Raw genomic sequence first — 20,776 nt, 5'->3', positions numbered from 1 at the left:
TGGTGCACCACCAACAACATAACGTTGAAAGCCTCGTACTTGCCGGGCTCTCACACTGTGAAAGCAGATCAGCTGAGCAGGCACTTCGCACTCACGCACAAATGGCAGATCCGCTCCGATCTGCTACGGCGCATTTTTCTTACAGGGGGGTTTCCCCAGATCGATCTGTTTGCCACCCAGTACAACAAGAAGTGTCCCCAGTACTGCTCCAGGGCAGGAGTGGGGCGGGGGTCCCTGGGGGACGCATTCATGTTTTCATGGAGGGGCCCCCTACTTTACGCGTTTCCCCCCACAGCGCTTATCCACAAGGTCTCGCAGAAAGCCAGAAGGGAGAGAGCTCGCATGATACTCAGTCCCGACTTGGGATTGGCAGCAATGGTTTCCCTTGCTTCTGCGCACGTCGGACCGCCCACCGCTCCCTCTAACGGTGGCGCCGGACTTACTCACGCAGGCTCAGGGGTCCATAGTGCACCCGCACCCTCAGGGTCTGCACCTACAAGCATGGCTAATCCATGGCTCAGCTCCTTTAGAGAGCACGTGTACGGAGGGAGTACAACAAGTCCTGGAATGTAGCCGGAGGACCTCCACCAGGAGGACTTACAAGCAGAAATGGACTCGATTCACAGCCTGGTGTTCCGCCAAGCAGTTAGCTCCCCTTGACGTTCCTATACCTGTAATACTAGAATACTCATTGGACCTCGAGAGAGGTGGGTTTTCTCTATCCTCGCTAAAGGTCCACCTCGCCGCTATATCAGCCTTTCGGCATACAGAGGAAGGGCCCACAGTCTTCGCCCATCCTGTCGTTACCAGGTGCTTGAAGGGGCTGGTAAACCTGTACCCCCCTCGGAAACCGCTTCCACCATCGTGGAATTTGGACTTGGTGCTCAGCACGCTATCGGGTCCACCTTTTGAACCATTAGCCACAGTTCCCCTACGTCTCCTTGCGATAAAAACAACCTTCCACCTTGTAATTACGTCAACCCGCAGGGTGAGTGACCTCGCAACAGCGATGGCAACGCCGCCCTGCACAGTATTCTCAAAGGAGGCGGTAACCTTAAGGCTGCACCCAGCCTTTGTTCCAAATGTCTCTTTGGAGTTCCATCTTAACGAGCCAATAGTTTTACCCGAAGCTTCACAGCTCCGGCAAGGAGGCACGCCTGTATCTCCTGGATGTGAGGAGGGCGTTGGCCTTCTTCACAGGCAGAACTAAGTCCTTCCGGAAAACGGACAGGCTTCTAGTCTGTCTCGCTCCCAGGTCAAAAGGAGAAGGTGTCTCTTCACAGAGACTCTCAAAGTATATTGTGTCCTGTATAAAAAAGTGTTACGAGCTTCGAAAGACTCCTTTGCTGGCCCCGCCCAGGGCTCACTCCACCAGGGCGGTGGCGGCGTCAACAACCTTCTTCAAGGGCATCGCGTTAAAAGACATCTGTAGAGCGGGCAACCTGGTCATCCTACGACACCTTCGCCAAGCATTATGCCCTGCATTGGGTATTTGAAGAGGATACCCATCTGTTGACAGCAGTCCTCTCGGGGGCAAGCTGCACATAAACTGATTACCCACCTCCTTACTTGGGTTATTGCTGGGTAGCCACCTGTTGTGGAGCACCCATGGGGACCACTCGAAGAAGAAAGAGAAGTTACTCACCTGTGGTAACGATGGTTCTTCGAGATGTGTCCCCGTGGGTGCTCCACCACCCGCCCATCCTCCCTGCTTCGGATCTCTGTCTAGTGTTTTTCAGGAGCATCCGAGGCGGTTGGTCAAGGAACTGGCGGGGACCGGATCGCGCACGTGGCCAGGGGTGCGCAGGGGAGTGGTGCGCGCCGGCGCATGTGCGATCCAGGAGAAACTGCTGGAAGATTTCCGATCTGCGGCACCGGGCGAGCCCGACACCTATTGTGGAGCACCCACGGGGACACATGTCAAAGAACCATCATTACCACAGGTGAGTAACTTCTCTTTCTTCTTTGAATGCTGTCCCCATGGGTGCTCCATGGTTGGTGTCAAGTTTGCCAAGCACCACATCATGGAGACTTTTCATGAGCAGTATTGAGGGGGACCACACATATGCTAACCCAGCACATGCCATTCATGCCAGTAGGGATAGCGTGCAGAGCCCCTCTCTCTCCTCAGTTCCTTCATTGCTGTCCTCGGCTGCAGACGGAGCACAGCTCTCTCCTCTTCCCTCAGACCTGTAATTAGAGATTATATAGCATTGGGTTACTAGGTCATAGTTTTTTCTGTTTTAGACTCTTCTTGTTTGATATACTTTAAAAAAGGGGGGAGGGGAAATTCTTATTCTTGTCAGTTTCACTTCCCTGCACATAGTTTGCTGACATGACTTGGTCTTAAAAAAGAAAAGAAAAGGAACAGAGGCCAAACAAAACTAATAAAGCAGTTCAAGAAAGAACGTAACAATGTCTCTAATACTCAATTTAAAAAAAAAAAAAATTGTGGTCATCCTATGCCCTCCTGACTGTACTCCCTGTATCACAGAGGCACACAATCCTCAAAAATGCTCACTATGAGAGCTTAACTGCCAGAGCCAGAAAAGATAAGGATCTTAGATTAAAAAGGGTCTTCTTGACAAAGCCCCAGGGCTGCTGTCAGACTCCATGCCGTAGTATGAGGTCACCATCTCTAGTGTTGAGACAGCAGCAACAGCCAATGCAGTAAGTTTGATGGCGTCGGCGAGAGACATGCCCCCTCCAAGCGAGTAGCTCCATCTGTTTCACCACCATCTATGACCATATCTCAACCAATGGTCCAGAATTACATCAGACAAATGTGTGCTAGAAATAGTGCCTTGGGGTTATGTTATCCCATTTTGGAGCCTCCCCTCCACCACTCCCACCCCCCTCCAGGGACCCCTTTCGCAAGACTATTTTGTGGGAGGAGGTGGACCACCTTCTCACCATGGGGGCGGTAGAACCGATGCCGGATGAGTTCAGAGGAAGGGGCTTCTAATCCTGATACTTCCTCATGCAAAAGAAGTCTGGTGTTTTGGAGACCCCTTCTGGACCTTCACAGTCTAAATCACCACCTATGGAAACAGCAATTCAAAATGGTCACATTGACTTCCATAATTCCTGGACTCGAACAAGGGGAGTGGTTTGCGGCTCTTGACCTTCAAGATGCCTACTTTCACATAACTATCCACCCTGCCCACAGGTGATTCCTTCAGTTTGTGGTGGGGGAGGATCATTTGCCTCCTCACTGGGGACTAAGGCAAAGAGCAAGCTTTTCCCCGTCATGCTTCCTGCTCAGGCTGAGCATGGCAGATGAATCGGGCACATCAGGTATACAAAAGCCCAAGCGTGCGTCCAGCACCCATCTTAAAAGCCGCACTTCAAATAAAACAGCACCAACCCCTGCTCCAATGACATGGGCATTGCTGGAATGTGTTGTGCAACCATCTCTGGCTCTGGCAGGCCAAGCTTTGGCTGCCATCCCAAATGTGCAAACGGCACCAGCTGAATCACAGCCATTACCGGTGCCAGGAAAACATGGGCACTCACACTGCATATGTTCCCTTGGGGGCTTTTATCCTGCAAATGCTCTCGATGCCAGAGCCCTACTTGCACAAGCTAGGAGAAACAAGGAGCTATGCTTAAATGATCCCTTTTGATGAGGCTCTTGAGCTGATGCCAGACTCACAGTTCAGTGCAGATAGTGTCCCTTCTGACAGGGACTCCATTGATTACTCACTTAGGACAGAAGCAAGGAGCAAGCCACCTCTCTCATGCTCCCTATCCAAAGTGAGCACAGGAGATGAACCAGGCCATAGCTGCTGTGCCAAATGCATGACAACTCCTGTTGAGCCAAAGCTGTTACTGGTATCACAACATCACACATTACCGCATTCTCTCTCAGCACTGGAGGGGAGCAACACCAAAATGTGGTGCAGCCATCATCCCACATTTCACTGGTGCAGTTCCCAGCGCTGCAAAAGGCTAGCATGGAAATGAACAGAGTTCCTTCACAGAACCACAGTGTGCACTCCTTAATGAGGTCACCAGTACAAAGGTATTACTCAGCATCCCCTACACTATCCTTTATGGATAAGGCAAGTGGTTACCATTCTTATTATAAGGCACCGATGTACAACCAATCACCTCGCCCTCAGTATTTTGCAGGATACTGATCTTGTTCACCCAGACTTTAGTCAATTATCAGATGTCCTCACATCACATTCTCATAGGGCTAATAGATATTATGAGTGCAGAAGTGTATTCTTGTTACAACACTCCTCTCCAAATGCAGCTCATACATCTCACCCTATCACTACAGTGGTCCCATTAGGGATCACTTGACAGCACCCTCTACTGTGGCACAGCACCAGCCATCTCCTATCTTCTCTCTCTCCTCACACCATGAAAAGGAGATAGAATTGCATGATACTCATGTGCCAGATGATCTTGGGTCGCAGCTGCCTCTGGACTTGCCAATGCCTGAAGCTGCATTGTTTCCTGGAGAAGCAGTCATGCCCTAGACCTTTCTTCTATCAACCTTAAAACAGTTTCAGGATCTTTTTAAAAGAGTGGCAGTTACCCAGGAAATCACCTTAACAGAAATGCCAGGGAAACCATATAAGCTTTAAAAAAAAAAAAAAAAAAAAAAAAAAGTACAGTCACGTGCCATGGCAAGGGTGGATCTACTACTCTTATAATGGAGGCAGCAGGTGAAGTCTAACTAAACCTGACCGTGCCTATACTCACAAATAAATGTGCTGATACAATGTGGACTTTTTCATTTTAAATCAACAGCCCATTTTTCTAGTGGTAGATGCTACCACCCAGAGAACAAACACATGAATTTACAAAACTATCCTTTCTAATAAGGAGCATAAATGCTTGGAGCTATCTGGTAGAAAGATGTATACATCATCTATGGGTAGCTAATTATTTGGTGCTTTTAGCTAACTGACAATTGTGTCAAACTTTCTCTCAACTAATTTCTCGTCTTCATGATGAGAGACCTATGGTCCAGGAAGGCCACACAATGTATCAAAACAGTATTGCAGTTGACATACAGATTTCATAGAGCTGGAAGGGACCTCAGGAGGTCATCTAGTCAAGTCCCCTGTCCTCTTGGCAGGGCTAAGCACCATCCCTGGTATCTATTTGCCCCTGTTCCCTAAATGGCCTCCTCAAAGATTGAGCTCTTAACCCAGGGTTTAGCAGGCCAATGTACAAACCACTGAGCTATCCCTCCCCTGAAGGTTTTCAGGGTTTGGCTGGCCCCTGTCAGGCAATACATGTTTGGGGGCTAGCTCATAAGAGACCAGTTGATTGCACTATGTCAACAGGAACTGCAGGTGGCCCCTGAGTTTTATTGGGGGGCTGGCCTCCTGCCTAGGCACACAAGTGATTGAGCTCACAACCCTGGGTTTAGCAGGCTAATGTTCAGACCACTGAGCTACGTCTCCCCCACAATGATAGCCAGAGCTATGGCCTCAAGCCATTGTTAGGACAAGATCCTCATGGCTGCAGACAGCAGGTGTCTCGAGCACTCCACACAAATGAAACTAAGCTCTTTGCAACAAATGCTGATGACCTCATATATTTCAGCAAGGACACACAAAATACAAATGCAGCCAGTATTGTTCAAGAGCAGGTAAATGCCACGAATCTCTGGGGGATGCCCTCCTCCTCTCCTGTGTGCCCCGCATCAATCTTTATTGAAGGAACAAAGTTAAAAACAGTAGAGGAGTTCAAGTACCTTGGCAGTGTGATAGCCAATGACGGCTCCCTTGACAAAGAAATCAATGCCAGAATCTGCCAGGGCACTAGGACATCCGAGAGCGTGAGTGTTGAATGAATCAGCACAATATCTGACAGTCCACTAAACTGAAAGTGTATAAGGCTGTAGTCCTGACCAGTCTCCTGTATGGCTGTGAAAACTGGACCTTGTACAGAAAACATATAAAACTGCTGGAGTGCTTCCACACACGCAGCCTGAGGTCAATACTGCACATTCAATGGCAGGACAGAGTTACAAACCTGGAAGTCCTGGACGGAGCGGGAACCACGAGCATCGAAGCCATGATTCTGAAAGCCCAGCTTCGCTGGACAGGGCATGTCATATGAATGGAGGAGTCAAGAATCCCTAAGCAACTCCTCTGCAGTGAACTCTCCCAGGCCAAAAGGAATCAAGGTAGGCATCGCAAGAGATATAAAGACTATGTGAAGGCCAACATTGCTCATGCTGGTTTAAAACCAGATCAGCTAGAGCAGCATGCAAAAGGCTGAACAGGCTGGCGTGCTCTCATGCGACACGTGTATGACAACTTTGAAGAGCAGCGATGCGTACGCCTCATTGATGCTCGTGAGAGGAAGAAAGTAACAGCAGCTGCTGAACCAACAGAGCCAAGACAATTCCCTTGGCCCCACTGTGAACGCCCATGCCATTCAAAGCTTGGACTCCTCAGCCACATGCAAGTCCACAACCAATGAGCCTGTGCAAGCTCAAGACATCATCATCGGACATGACTGACTACCTACTGCTCTGTATGTCTTTCTACCCATTCTTGTGGTAGCCAGAATCCTCAGGAAAATACAGACAGATGGAGTATGAACCATCCTCATAGCTCCAATGTGACCGAGTCAGATCTCATTCCCCTAACTCTCTCAAAACAAGGGAGCCATGCTTCGCCCCAGACCACATACTATACATCTGATGGCCTGGTTTCTGTCTGGCTCCTGCAAAATGTACATCACTATTCCCAACAAACAAAGGGCACCTGAGGAAAAACCATGCAATACTTACCTTTCCAAGTACAGTTACTTCTCTTGATGCTCCGAGAGTGGAATACAAGCCACGAAATCCTTGCTGCATGTGACTCTTAACTACATTCTTTACCTAAAAGATACTTGTATATCACTCTCTTCACTCTGAATCCCCCTTTTAGCCGTCACAGCCTTCCATACCCCTGTAGAAGGCTTCTTGGTGTTCACTCACCCAATTGTAAAAAGGTTTTCCAAAGGCTTACAAAACATCATGCCTCCTCGCAAATCTATAATGCTGGCTAGGGACTTGAAATTTATCTTCCATACCTCGATGGGACCGCCATTCAAGTCAATGACCACATGATCCCTGGCCATGTTAACAATGAAAATGCTAAATAACAGAGAGGTAGCTGTGTTAGTCTCTATCCTAACAAAACAAAAACTCAGGGATGTAGCACTTTAAAGACAAACAAAATAGTTTATTAGGTGATGAGCTTTCATGGGGCAGACCCACTTCTTCAGATCTTGAAATAGTGCTATACTGGAAATGGTGCTGAAAGTGAATTGGCATGATGGTTTTTATAACAGAGAGATACAAAAAAAAATTGAAATGAAAACTGACAGATACATAGAACAGAAGGGGGAACAAGGGGGAGAAGTAAGGGGAGAAAATTACTTACTGCAAGGGTCAGTTAAGTTGGGTGACTTGCCTGAAATCATTACAAATATCAAAGATGGGGAAGGTGTGTTTGTAATGCATAAGGTAGTTCCTATATCTGTCGAGGCCAAGGTGCAAAGTATCAAATTTGAGCATAAATTCCACTTCACATCGTAACAGAGAGAGAGCCATGGTAGTCTATATACTATCAAAACACAAAAAGCAGTCCAGTAGCACTTTAAAGATTAACAAAATAATTTATTAGGTGATGAGCTTTCATGAGATAGACCCACTTCTTCAGATCATAACCATACCAGAACAGACTCTATATTTAAGACACAGAGAACCAAAAATAGTAATCAAAATTGACAAATCAGAAAAATATTATCAAGGTGAGCAAATCAGAGAGTAGATGGGCAGAAGGGGACGGGGGAAGTCAAGAATTCAATAAAGCCAAGTATTCATAAGAGCCCCTATAATGACCTAGAAAATTCCCATCCTGGTTCAAACCACTTGTTAATGTGTTGAATTTGAATATAAAAGAGAGTTCAGCAGCCTCTTTCCAAACTGTTGTGAAAATTCCTCTTCAGTAAGATGCAGACTTTCAGGTCATTAACAGAATGTCCCACTCCATTAAAGTGCTGACTGATAGGTTTGTGAATCAGGAGTGTTTTTATGTCTGTTTTGTGCCCATTAATTCTTTGTCTAAGAGAGTTTGAAGTCTGTCCAATATACAAAGCATGTGGGCATTGTTGGCACATGATGGCATATATGATGTTGGTTGAGGAACATGAGAATGTGCCTGTGATTCTGTGAATAACCTGGCTAGTTCCAGTGATGGTATCTCCAGAATAGATATGTGGACAAAGTTGGCAACGGGCCTTGGTACAAGGAGAAGTTCCAGGACTAGTGTTCCTGCGGTATAGACTGCAGTTGTTGGTGAGAATCCTTATGAGGTTGGGAGGTTGTCTGTAGGAGAGAACAGGTCTGTCACCTAGGGCCTTCTGGAGTGTGGCATCCTGATTAAGGATAGGTTGTAGGTCTTTAATAATGCGTTGCAGTGGTTTTGAGTTGGGGGCTGTAGGTAATGACCAGTGGTGTTCTGTTCTTGGCTTTTTTGGGCCTATCTTGGAGTAGCTGGTCTCTGGGTATTCATCTGGCCCTGTCAATTTGTTTTTTTATTTCTCCTGGTGGGTAATTCAGGTTTATGAGTATTTGGTAAAGATCTTTTAGTTTTTGGTCTCTGTCAGTAGGATCAGAGCAAATGCAATTGTACCTAAGGGCTTGACTGTAAACAATGGATCTAGTTATGTGTGCAGGATGGAAGCTAGAAGCATGTAGGTAAGTATAGCAATCAGTGGGTTTCCGGTAGAGTGTGCTACCGATCAGGCCATCCATGATTTGTACTATAGTGTGCAGGAAATGCGTCTCTCACGTGGAGTAATCAAGGCATAAGTGGATGGTGGGGTGCTGATTGTTAAAGTCTCTGTGGAATTCTTCTAGAGTCTCTATACCATGGGTCCAAATCATAAAGATGTCATGGATGTATCGTAAGTAGAGGAGGGGTAAGAGGGACAACAGCTGAGGAATCATTGTTTCAGGTCAGCCATAAATATATTAGCATATTGTGGGGCCATGCGGAAATAATTGTGGATGAGAACAAAGTTACAGAGGTAAGACCCAAGACTGGCTGTGATGACATCAGGGATGGTATTCCTGTTCGCTTGTAATCCGTCGTCATGTGGAATATTAGTGTACAGAGCCTCTACCTCCATGGTGGCAAGGATGGTGTTGTCAGGAAGTTTTCTTACGTTTTGTAATTTTCTCAGAAAGTCAGTGGTATCTCGGAGATAGGGTTTGGGGAAGGAGTCCACATAACTGGATAGTCTGGTGGTAAGGGTGCCAATACTCAAAATGATAGGGTGTCCGGGGTTGCCAGGTTTGTGGATTATGGGAAGTAAATAGAATAATCCAGGTTGGGGCTCAGATGGTGTGTCTGAGTGAATAAGGTCCCGAGTAGCAGCAGGGAGTTCCTTAAGTAGTTGCTGTAATTACTTAAGGAACTCCCTGCTTCCACTCCCAGTATTTCCGAAGGCACATCCTATGAGATTAGTAGCAACATCCATAGCCTTCCTAAAGGGAGTACCTTCACAGGACATATGTTGTGCAGCTATGTGGTCCTCTGACCACATGTTAATGACGCTATTCAGTACAATCTCATGCAGACAAAGACATGGCAATAGCTAACACAGTACTGTCTGCAGTAGATGCACCAAATCAAAACCCACCATCCAAATAAGGGGGTACAGCTCTACAGTCACCTACCATGAAGCACCCATGGGGTCAGGACTCAAAGAAAGATGATGAGTTACTCACTTCATGCAGTAACAATGGTTCTTCAAGATGTGGGTTGGCATGGGTGCTCCTTCCCCCCCCCACCTTACTCGGTGCAGTAGGCATAGTTAGGATGTCAGTGATGTAACTGAGGACAGAATGGGACTGTGTGGCTATCTCTAGTGGCTCAAATGGCACACACTGGGTTATTGCATGCAGAGCCCCAGTCAACACTGCTTAGGAAAAGTCTCCATGCTGCAGTGCAGGATGAGCCCAACACCTACCGTGGAGCACCCACAGGGGCACATCTCGAAGAACCGTCGTTACTGCATGAGGTGAGTAACTTCTCTGAGTTTGAGCATGTTTGCAGGAAGATGAGGTAGAGTTAGTATTTGACCCATTTGCTTCATTATTGCCTGCAGTTTAACTTTCTGGTGAGGTACTTCTTTTGTCAATGTCTCTTGAAATGCGTTCTAAATTTCAACATCAGCAACGCAGCAGCAATTTCTCTGAAATTTATTTAATGCTATGGGGAATAGGTTTCACTATACTCAGCATGTTATCTACATTTGTCTTTAATCTGTTAGATAGTGTGAACAAAATACTTCCATATATTTAAGTTATTGTTGTCATCACAAAGTTTTATGAGAATAGGCCAGTTCTTAATAAACTGTTCAAAACAATTGTTCACAACAAGAATTCCATCAAATTTTTTGAGAGAGAATTAGTTGGCTCCTCCTCCTCTCTTCAGTGAAGCCGAAGCAATATGGTTTTTACAAAAATATTTTTGACATTAATGACATTTTCTTTTATTCATAGCAAAGGCGTACTTAAATCTTTGGCTAAAAGGTGTGTTAATTGGGCACTGCAGCCATATGTTGTTAAGGAGCATCCTTCTGTTTTCTTCTTAATATCTTCTCATTAGGGATCTAAAATCCCATTTAATTAACCAGTTAAAGGGGGATAGCGTGGAGGGGTGCTCCAGCCAGCTGGACTGGAGCAGCCCCTTCTTCCACTGCAGCCAGGTTGAAGCAGCTGACCCAGATGGGCTTGCCATGGACTGGGGCTGCTCTGGGCAGCAGACATGCCTGGGCTCACCATGGACAAGGGCTGCTGTGGGCAGCTGACATGCCCCTATCTACAGTGGGCCCTATGGGGCTGGAGCAGCCCCCTGCCCACAGCAAGTGGGGAACTGTTCCAGCCCCCACCAATTAACCAGAAAATTAGCATCAACCATTGAGAGTGATGCTTACCGGTTAACTGGTTAACCTTTCACATCCCCACTTCTCATCTTTACCACATTTGCAGCATTGTTCATGACAATCATGTACCTGACAGTTGAATTTTTTGTTCAGTTTATTACAGCATTCACTGCCGTTTCTTTTAAGTATTCTGTTGTGTGGGCATTTCCTGATGTATCCTTTCTAAAAGATATCTACAACTCCATTTTCTGTTAGAACCTCAGGAACATATTACTGGATCATGGCAACCTTCTACTAGCGTCTACTCTACCAGGGGAAGTGTAGCCCCGTCAGGATTGAACCATGTCAGTGAAAGTATTTATTGTTAACAATTCAAAAAGAAGAATTAGTGGCATAAATGAACTAAGAAATATTTTCATGTATGGCGTCTTGTATTTGCTAGTTCTTACTTTACAATCATTCATGGTGGTAATTTTACTGGATGATTGAAATCTTTTGCTTGCTACTGATACTTTGTTGACTATGAAGTTGAATGTAGACAGTCAAAGTTGTTTGTTAAAATGGGTCCTGAAACAAAGGTAAATGTTTTGAATAGTTGTGCTTCTCTATTCTGTTAATCATTGACTTTTTTTCAGCAAGGAGGCAGATCCAATTCCAAATTACTAAAAAAGCCAAGACTGACTGCACTTAGATTTCACTTAATTTTGAAGTAAGACTCATTCAACTCTTTGGTTTTTTGTTTTTTTTGAGAAAACAAGTATAGGCTGAGGTTTACTTGGGAAAGCTGATGTATACTGAAGCAAAATAGAGACTAGATTTATGACATCACCATCATGGTCTATAACTATGATGTGAAATAAGGGGTGTGTATAAATATAATACAAAATAAGAAAATGACATTGGCAGCTCTAGATTTCTCTTACTGCAGCTTTCTGTACCAGATCCTTGGGTGATAGTTTCTAAATCTAGTTAACTAATTAAATGACATAAGGATTAGCTAAGTTAAAGCTTTTTTTTCCTAGCAACATCCCGCATAACAAACAGCTTGGGAATTTACTTGTCAAATCACATTTTTACTAAAAGGCAAAGAGAGAGTCTTGAACGATGCTTTGCAAAGTAAACCATTTAAGTTAGGAGCCAGATGATCCATATTGTTCTTAACATATCTACATCTTCATCCATATATTTTCTCCCACTAAGCAGTTTTTTTATGATGTGTCATTCTCGCAATTAGGCCTTATATCTCTTTCTTGCACTGCCTACATTCACACATTTTCCTTTTGTACTGAGGGAATGAATTTTCTTCAAAATGTTCCCAGGTAGGGTCTCTCCTACATCCAGAAGCAATGACAGTTTTTTCTGTGGCAAAAGTGTGGGTCAATATAGGAAGGTGTATATATGTGCTGAATAATGTCTTCCTGTTCTTTCCAGTACACTCCACTGTTCCTTTGTGTGCTGCCTCCATCCTTTCCTATATATTGTCTCGCTGTCTTTAAGACAGTGTCTTAACTAAGTCCTCTGCCATGCTTTGACCAGGTCCACCACCCTGTAAACAAAGAACAAAAACAATCCTTTCCAGCCTTTGTCTGTCTGTGCATGTGTGCCTTTAGTCTGCTGAGAGAGAAAATTGAAAACGTACAACTTCAGAGATGCAAGACTTGGTAGGCTGGACAGATTAGAGTCATTAATTCATTCTTTTGAGACTGTAAGAGTAGGTGTAGTGTGTTTGTGGTGAGAGCTAGTTGTGACTGTTATTTTTAAATGAGAAATTTAGTATTTTTAAAAACATCAAAAGTCAGCTTTAAATTTTAAAAAATCCAACTATTTTGGTTTTCTAATTATTGACTTTTATCCACTCTGTTCTCTACTAGGTTTATAAAGATGAAAGGGTTGTGGTCATAAAGGATAAATATCCCAAAGCTCGTTATCACTGGCTAATCTTACCCTGGGACTCCATCTCCAATCTAACATCAGTAACGAAACAGCACCTTGAACTACTAGAATACATGCATTCTGTGGGGGATAAGTTGGTTGAACAATGCCTTGATAAAGACAGATTGCAGTTCAGATTGGGCTATCATGCAATTCCCAGCATGAGGTAAGGCTAGATTGTTGAACTGCTTTTATTTCTCTTATCTGGAGTACATTGATTATGTAGTTTTCTTGTCTCCAAAGCCAGATTGTGTACCTTTATTTGGACTTGAGCCTTTTTGAGTTGTTGATACAAGGTCTTATTTTGAAAATTTGCAAAATAAAATTCCTTTCATGTTGTGTGTTTGCATCTCAAGAAACAGGAATGTCAGATGTCGTTGAGTGAGCAACATAACGATCCAGACCATTTAAACCAGTGTTTCCCAAAGTGTGGTCCGCAGCCCAGTACCGGTTTTTGGGGAAAAAAAAGTGGTCCTTAGAAAATATACAAATTATTGTTATGTACTATTACTGTGAATAAATAATAAATAGGGAAATTTTATTTATTTATTTTTTTAAATATGTGTTTCTACTTTTGGGCCACAAAAAAGGTGCTGAAAAAAAGCTGGGGCCCAACTATATGAAGTTTGGGAAATGCTGATTTAAACCATATAAAAATTACAGGTAGTATTAGCTAGGCTTTATTTTTCCTCAAGATTTTTTCCTTACTCAAAAATATATACTTACTGCAGCTCTAAAAATAAGTAGAAAACTTTTAAAAGAGAACTTTTTACTAACCTTCTACAAATCAGAAATAGACTTTTCTCTGAAGCCCACATAAAGTATTGAGAAAATAAAGGCTTGCTCTCCTACCACTGGTAAAAATTGGAGAAGCGCTGTGGGGGATATTCCAGTTTATTGTGCAGACCGGTGATTCTTTAAGTGGATGCAGCAGTGTATTCTACTCCAGTGCGCATGCACCTAGCACACAAGAGCTGGAGTATTTTGCCTAGCAGTATGAAAAGGGGGCAGCCACTTGCACCTTGTAGCCATAGGCCCTCCCCATACTATACTATGTGCCACCACCTCTGCCTTCCCTTATTTTCTTCTTATTGTCCAGTCAAGGCTGGAATGGGAATTCTGCTGGTTTCTTAACCTTGTAGGTCCTCATCCTTTGACTGAGTTGCATAGAGTTGTGTGTAGTGGTGGGGTGATGCCCCAGCAGCAACCCTTATACATGGTGCTTGCTCCGCTTGCATGAAGTTCATGTCAAAGAGCAGTTTTCAATTTGCGAATTGTTCACAAAATGGACTCAAGTGTCTGGAGACCTTCAGTGAAGCAACATATCAAGCAAACCATGAAGCCTGTTTGGGTACAAAAGACTGTCAGATGGGTGGTCATCCTCAACCTCTGTGAGTGACACTGGCTCATGCTCTGGAGCCACTGCTTCTCCAAAAAGCATAGAAGCTACTCTCCTTTGGACACACCAAAGAAAAGGTCTTACAAGACCAACTGAGATCACTCCGGACCTCGAAGAGACTCTTCGTACTTCTCATTTGACTCCAGGGAATCCATTGAGCCTGATACTGACAAGGGTGATGGTGATGGTGACATTGATTGTGTCCATATCAGCAGCATCTGAGGTGGTAGACCTCCTCTGCCTTTGCATCCTGAGCTCTGCTTTGGTTCAGGATGTCTCCCATGCTATGTCATCCACAGCTTTCCTGTATAGAAGAGCTGCTGAAGCTTTGATTCTGTTGGTACCATTTCCCGATGTTGCCTGTGGAAGTGAATCTGGTGCTAGGTTCAGCACTATGGACTGCACAGGTACCAGAATACCTTTCAGCACTACTCCATTTCAAGCTGCTGATACTATGTTGATGGCACCTCCTGCCCTTACCTCTGCAATGTCTACAGCTTTGGTACTGCTTCTGACTTTAGTACTCTCTCTGTTACCAGTTCTGGAGACAATGAAGGCATGCTGGCTGTGCCATTTCCACCGTTCTCTGGCTTTGGATAACAGATAATTTGGACTGGTTGCATATGTTGTATGGGCTGACTCTAGTCATCTGTCCTATACCAGGGACTGTTCATTAGCAGCATGGATATTGAGATTGCCACTCTTCCTAGAGATGGGACAGTGGCCTTTGGAATAGTGCCCACTGGTCACCAATACATTACCCTTAAGTTCAGCAGCCCCCATGGAACTTGTGGGACAGTCTTAATTCAGAGGTCACACTCCTCACTTCCAGACAAGATCACTGAGCATGCTGTAAGCAGATGCTGTTGACCCATTGCAAGGTCAGGCACCGGTTGTGCTCCCACTTGTAGAGCCTCCAGAATTGTCTCAGCTAGGTCCTCCTTTCAGGAATAGGACCCATCAGCTTGCACAGTAAACTCTTTTTAATCATTTTAGGACAATCCAGTGGTGTCCAGCTCTTTTCTTTCAGTGCTAGAGGGCTTCAGAGACTATCAGGACTCTTTGAAGCATGTGGCTGCTTCCCCGGGCATCCAGATGGTGTTCCTGGAGGAGAATACCCACTAGTTGCTGGACATCCTGCAGCCCTGAGCCTTGGGAGAGTAGCCTACCACATTAGTGATGCAGTCCTGAAGCCTGCAAAGGTTCTTTGGAGCATATCAGATGCGCTGCTTACAGTATAGCCTTTGGATAAATGCTCCTTTGTCCCAGTGCAAGGGTTTGGGTGGTTTTGCTCACAGCCAGATCTTAATTTCCTGGTTGTAACTGCAGAGACCAACAGGGTAGATTTATAGAGCCCTGCAAATCCTCATCTGTGGGTGTGGTTTGTAGATACCAGTTTTGTGTCTGCGCAGTCTCTATAGATTTAAGCCTGTACCTAAGAAAAAGGGCTCTGAAAGAATGGACTTAATAGGTGAAAAGAACTACACCTCTTCACTACAAATGTGGATACGGTGGGTACTGTTGTCCAAATATAATTTTGTAAATTAGGTGACTTTAAATTTTACAGACCAGCTGCCTGAAAGCTTCTGGGAGGAATATCAGGCATTTTATTGCTAAGATTCTTCATGTCCAGAACACCACTACATGCCACACTAGATATAGCAGATGCTTAAGTCAGCATGATTGCCTCATCAGTAACCATCAAGAGGGTATTCTGGCTGTAAAATCTGGGGATTCTTCGAGCAGTGCATCAAGCTATAGAGAGCAGTGTTTCTTAAACTTTTTATGACCACGGAACACCAAACAATAATATTTTCTGTGCAGAACACCTATGAAACTTTTCTTTAAAAAGAGAAAAAAAGGCAACATGTACAGCAAAAACAAAATGAAGTAATTTAATCAGGTATCATAACAATGAAGAAGTAACATAGTATCTGGTTTTAATAACAAAAATATACTTTCAATTATTTTTCCAAATGCTCATGGCACATCTGCAAGTTGTTCACAGCACACCAGTGAACGGAGGTTAAGAAACACTGCTACAGAGCACTTGCCCTTTGATGGCTGGGTCCACGTTTCAGGCAAAACTGAAATCTTTTGAGGATTCCAGGGCTACTGTATGTTCCTTATCTATATATACAGTGCAAAGTTGCCAGTGCATCTGCAGTGCCCCTTTTGTCAATCTTTAACAGAGAGAAAGCTGTGCTAGTCTATATACTATCAAAACAAAAAAGCAGTAAAGTAGCCCTTTAAAGCCTAACAAAATAATTTATTAGGTGAGCTTTCATGGGATAGACTCACTTCTTCAGACTATAACCATACCAGAACAAACTCACTATATAAGGCAAAGAGAACCAAAAATAGTAATCAAGGTTGACAAATCAGAAAAAAAAAATATCAAGGTAAGCAAATCAGAGAGTAGAGGGACAGGGGGAGGGGAGTCAAGAATTAGATTAAGCCAAGTATGCAAAGAGCCCCTATAATGATCTAGCAAATTCGCATCCCAGTTCAAACCACGTGTTAATGTGTCGAATTTGAATATAAAAGAGAGTTCAGCAGCCTCTCTTTCAAGACTTGTGAAAATTCCTCTTCAGTAAGACGCAGACTTTTAAGTCATTAACAGAATGGCCCAGTCCATTAAAATGTTGGCTGAGAGTGTGTGAATCAGGAGTGTTTTTATGTCTGTTTTGTGCCCATTAACTCTTTGTCTAAGAGAGTTTGAAGTCTGTCCAATATATAAAGCATGTAGGCATTGTTGGCCCATGATGGCATATGTGATGTTGGTTGAGGAACATGAGAATGTGCCTGTGATTCTGTGAATAACCTGGCTAGTTCCAGTGAAGGTATCTCCAGAATAGATACGTGGACGAAGTTGGCAACGGGCCTTGGTGCAAGGAAAAGTTCCAGGACTCGTGTTCCTGCAGTATAGACTGTGGTTGTTGGTGAGACTCCTTATAAGGTCGAGAGGCTGTCTGTGGGAGAGAACAGGCCTGTCACCTAGGGCCTTCTGGAGTGTGGCATCCTGATTAAGGATAGGTTGTAGGTGTTTAATAATGCGTTGCAGTGGTTTGAGTTGGGAGCTGTAGGTGATGACCAGTGGTGTTCTGTTCTTGGCTTTTTTGGGCCTATCTTGGAGTAGCTGGTCTCTGGGTATTTGTCTGGCCCTGTCAATTTGTTTTTTTATTTCTCCTGGTGGGTAATTCAGGTTTATGAATATTTGGTAAAGATCTTTTAGTTTTCGGTCTCTGTCAGTAGGATCAGAACAAATGCAATTGTACCTAAGGGCTTGACTGTAAACAATGATCTAGTTATGTGTGCAGGATGGAAGCTAGAAATGTGTAGGTAAGTATAGCGATCAGTGGGTTTCTGGTAGAGTGTGGTACCAGTCAGGCCATCCTTGATTTGTACTATAGTGTGCAGGAAATGTATCTCTCACATGGAGTAGTCGAGGCATAAGTTGATGGTGGGGTGCAGATTGTTAAAGTCTCTGTGGAATTCTTCTAGAGTCTCTGTAACCATGGGTCCAAATCATAAAAATGTCATCAATGTATCATAACTAATACAGAGGGGGTAATAGGGGACGAGAGCTGAGGAATCGTTGTTCCAGGTCAGCCATAAATATATTAGCATTTTGTGGGCCTATGTGGGTGCCCATAGCGGTTCCACTAATCTGGAGGTATAAACTGTCCCCAAATTGGAAATAATTGGACTACCCCTCTTTTGGGTTCATCCATTTGACATGCAGCACCACCCAAGCATCCATTTTGGCTTGTTTGTCCAGAGCAGTGATCCAGTCATAACTTCCGTTAGCCTGGTCCCTGCCATCTGGGGACAAGCAAGCTTACTTTCACAACATTTGTTGCTCAGTTTCCATCAACAGTTATCTGTAAACACTGTCAGTTTTAGGCTATGCTATCCAATTCTCCTGCATGCTGCCTCCATAGTCTTCCTCCTTTGGGATTCCCTCTCATGAGATACTGCTCCTTGAGTAAGTCTGATCTGTATTAGCTCTTGGAGTGGTGGACGAGGTCCATCTGTAGGCATAGTGTCAAGGTTTTTATTCTTGGAACTTTCTGGTTCCCACATCTAAAGGAGGGGTATGACCTATCAGTCTCTGCAACCTTAACAAATACGTCGGATACCTTAAGTTTTAAATGATCCCCTTTCAACTGTCTTCCTCATGTTGATTTGAAACAACTGGGTTGCTGCTCTGAGCCTTTGGGACACCTGTTTCTATGTAGTGATTCTCAAAGATTCTCAAGCCATGAAAGGTTTTTCTAGGTTGTCATGGTGAACAGCCATTTTCATTTCACATCCTTTGTTTGTCTTCTGCCACCTCAGGCTTTTACCCAGCATATTGTTGTGGTGACAGCGTACCACAAAGAGAGGAATCCTTGTCATTCCATACCTGGATGACCTGGCTATTAAGCGAAAGGTCCAGAAAAAAAAAGTTCTTAGTCACATACACTCTGTGTTAAGTTTACTCAGCACTCTGAGTCTCATCCTAAACGCCAGAAATTCAGTATTGGTCCCCACTCAGAAATTTGAGTTCACTGGGGCCCTAGGGGCCTTAATAGCCTCTACGAGTTAGTTATTTTTGCTCACTGACCAGTTTCAGATGATTTTCAGGTGTCTAAAAGGGAGTCATAAGGAGGAAGGAGAAAACTTGTTCTTCTTGGCCTCTAAGGATAGAACAACAGGCAATGGACTTAAACTGCAGCAAGGGAGGTTTAGGTTGGATATTAGGAAAAAGTTCCTAACTGTCAGGGCGGTCAAACAGTGGAATAAATTGCCAAGGGAGGTCGTGGAATCTCCATCGCTGGAGATATTTAAGAACAGGTTAGGTAGATGTCTATCAGGGATGGTTTAGATAGTACTTGGTCCTGCCATTGGGGCAGGGGGCTGGACTCGGCCTCTCGAGGTCCCTTCCAGTCCTAGTGTTCTATGATTTGATGCCTTTGTCTCAGTCTGTGGTCTCAACTTTCTGTGATAGTTCTGATGTGCTTGAGGCTCTTGGGCCATGTCTGTATGCACTCAGGTGGTTCAGTTTGCCAGGTTGTGTCTTTTGCCTTCTTCAGCTTTAGCTCAGACCAGCCCTACCATCCCACTTTCACCTCTGGAACCAATTGATCTGCCTCTCTATCAATCCTGGACACTTTGCACTCGTGGATGATTGAGTAGAATCTCTTCAGGATGTTCTTTTCACCTGGTACTTACCAACCAGCACTGTTGTCACTGATGCCTCCCTGATGGCTTGGGGAGCACAACTAGGGTTGCCAAGAGTCTAGGATCTGTGATATAGAGCGGGACGCTTCACTACTGCGTATCAGTGTGCTGCAGCTTTGGGCCATCTGATGCCTATTGCACTTTTTTATATTGCATCAGAGGCTCAGTGGTTCATGTGTTTATTGACAATATAATTGTTACATATTAGGTGAACAGGAAAGGAGGAGACCACTGGTGTGTGCTCTTCCAGGGGCAATCAGGCTATGGCTGTTCCAATAGTCGATCATTTACCCTAATTTCTGTGGGTATTGGTGTGAGTCACTAAGTAGAATACATGGCTGCATCTGCTCAGAGAAGAAGAAACAGTTACTGCTGTTGCCTGGGAGACGATGCAGATGTCTGTTCCATGACCCACCCTCAATATCCTCTGCATCAGTCTGTAGTCTACAGGTGTTCAATGTGAAGGAACTGAGGACAATCAAGATGGCACCAACTTGTATAGTCAGAGAAGGGGGTATGATCTTGAGGCGTGAGTTCCAACCCCTGCAGATACTACTAGGCAAAATGTGCTGATCCCAATGCACTGGACACATACACACCTAATAAATAATTTTTTGTTAGTCTTAAAGGTGCTACAGGACTGTTTGTTGTTTGTGAAGCTACAAAGTAACATGGTTACTCTTCTGAGAGTATAGCCTGAAGCAGAACACACATCTGCATTGCATCTCAAAGAACTATAGTTACAGTAACTAACCATTTTGTACTGGTTGACCAAGTCAGAAAGCACAGTTAAGTTCCAGGCTGTACTACAATCACAGCTGGTTTAAAGATGGCCATTTTGCAAGCAAGTTGCTAGAGGTGATTGAATTTGTAGTGCAGATAAAACCAAAGGCCCCAACTCAAATATGGCTAAACTGCTTTCCTAAGTCCTGTTGACTAATGTTTTCAGCCAAGAGGCAGAGAGATGCATGTCTCTCTCCCCCAGCACCCTGCTGAGAACAAGGAACTTCCTTGAGTTGTACTCGAAGTAATTTTAGGCTGCACTCCTTCCTGCCTCCTAATCACATTTTGTAAGTTTTTTCTTGCTAATGCCATTTTCATTAGTGTCTAAGCTATTTCTCTGTGATTTATGCTGTGTCACCATTTACAGTTGTTTGACCCCACCTGTAACTTACATTCCTAATGACTATGTTCAAGAAACATCCAGAGGAGCCGGGTCTGGTTAGGGCAGGTGCCACAGTACTTAGTAGGGAAAGGGTGAACTCTTTTAACATTCTTACCTTAGCTAATGTTGGTGTA

At 44.3% G+C, this 20,776-nt stretch overlaps 1 protein-coding gene across 3 annotated transcripts in view; it reads left to right on the top strand.

Annotated features, from left to right (window-relative positions):
- APTX (aprataxin) overlaps positions 1-20,776 on the top strand; it is a 55,050-nt gene that overhangs the window by 32,171 nt on the left and 2,103 nt on the right. For all 3 annotated transcript variants that reach the window (XM_074994476.1, XM_074994473.1, XM_074994474.1), the window contains exon 6: positions 12,792-13,018. In XM_074994476.1, coding sequence (XP_074850577.1) covers positions 12,792-13,018 — 227 coding nt within the window. The remainder of the gene's footprint in view (positions 1-12,791; positions 13,019-20,776) is intronic.

This window comes from Carettochelys insculpta, chromosome 5 (assembly GCF_033958435.1).
Source record: "Carettochelys insculpta isolate YL-2023 chromosome 5, ASM3395843v1, whole genome shotgun sequence".
Taxonomy (NCBI): Eukaryota; Metazoa; Chordata; order Testudines; family Carettochelyidae; genus Carettochelys; species Carettochelys insculpta.
Note: the sequence above shows the minus strand (reverse complement) of the source record. Positions and strands in the feature narration are given on the sequence as shown.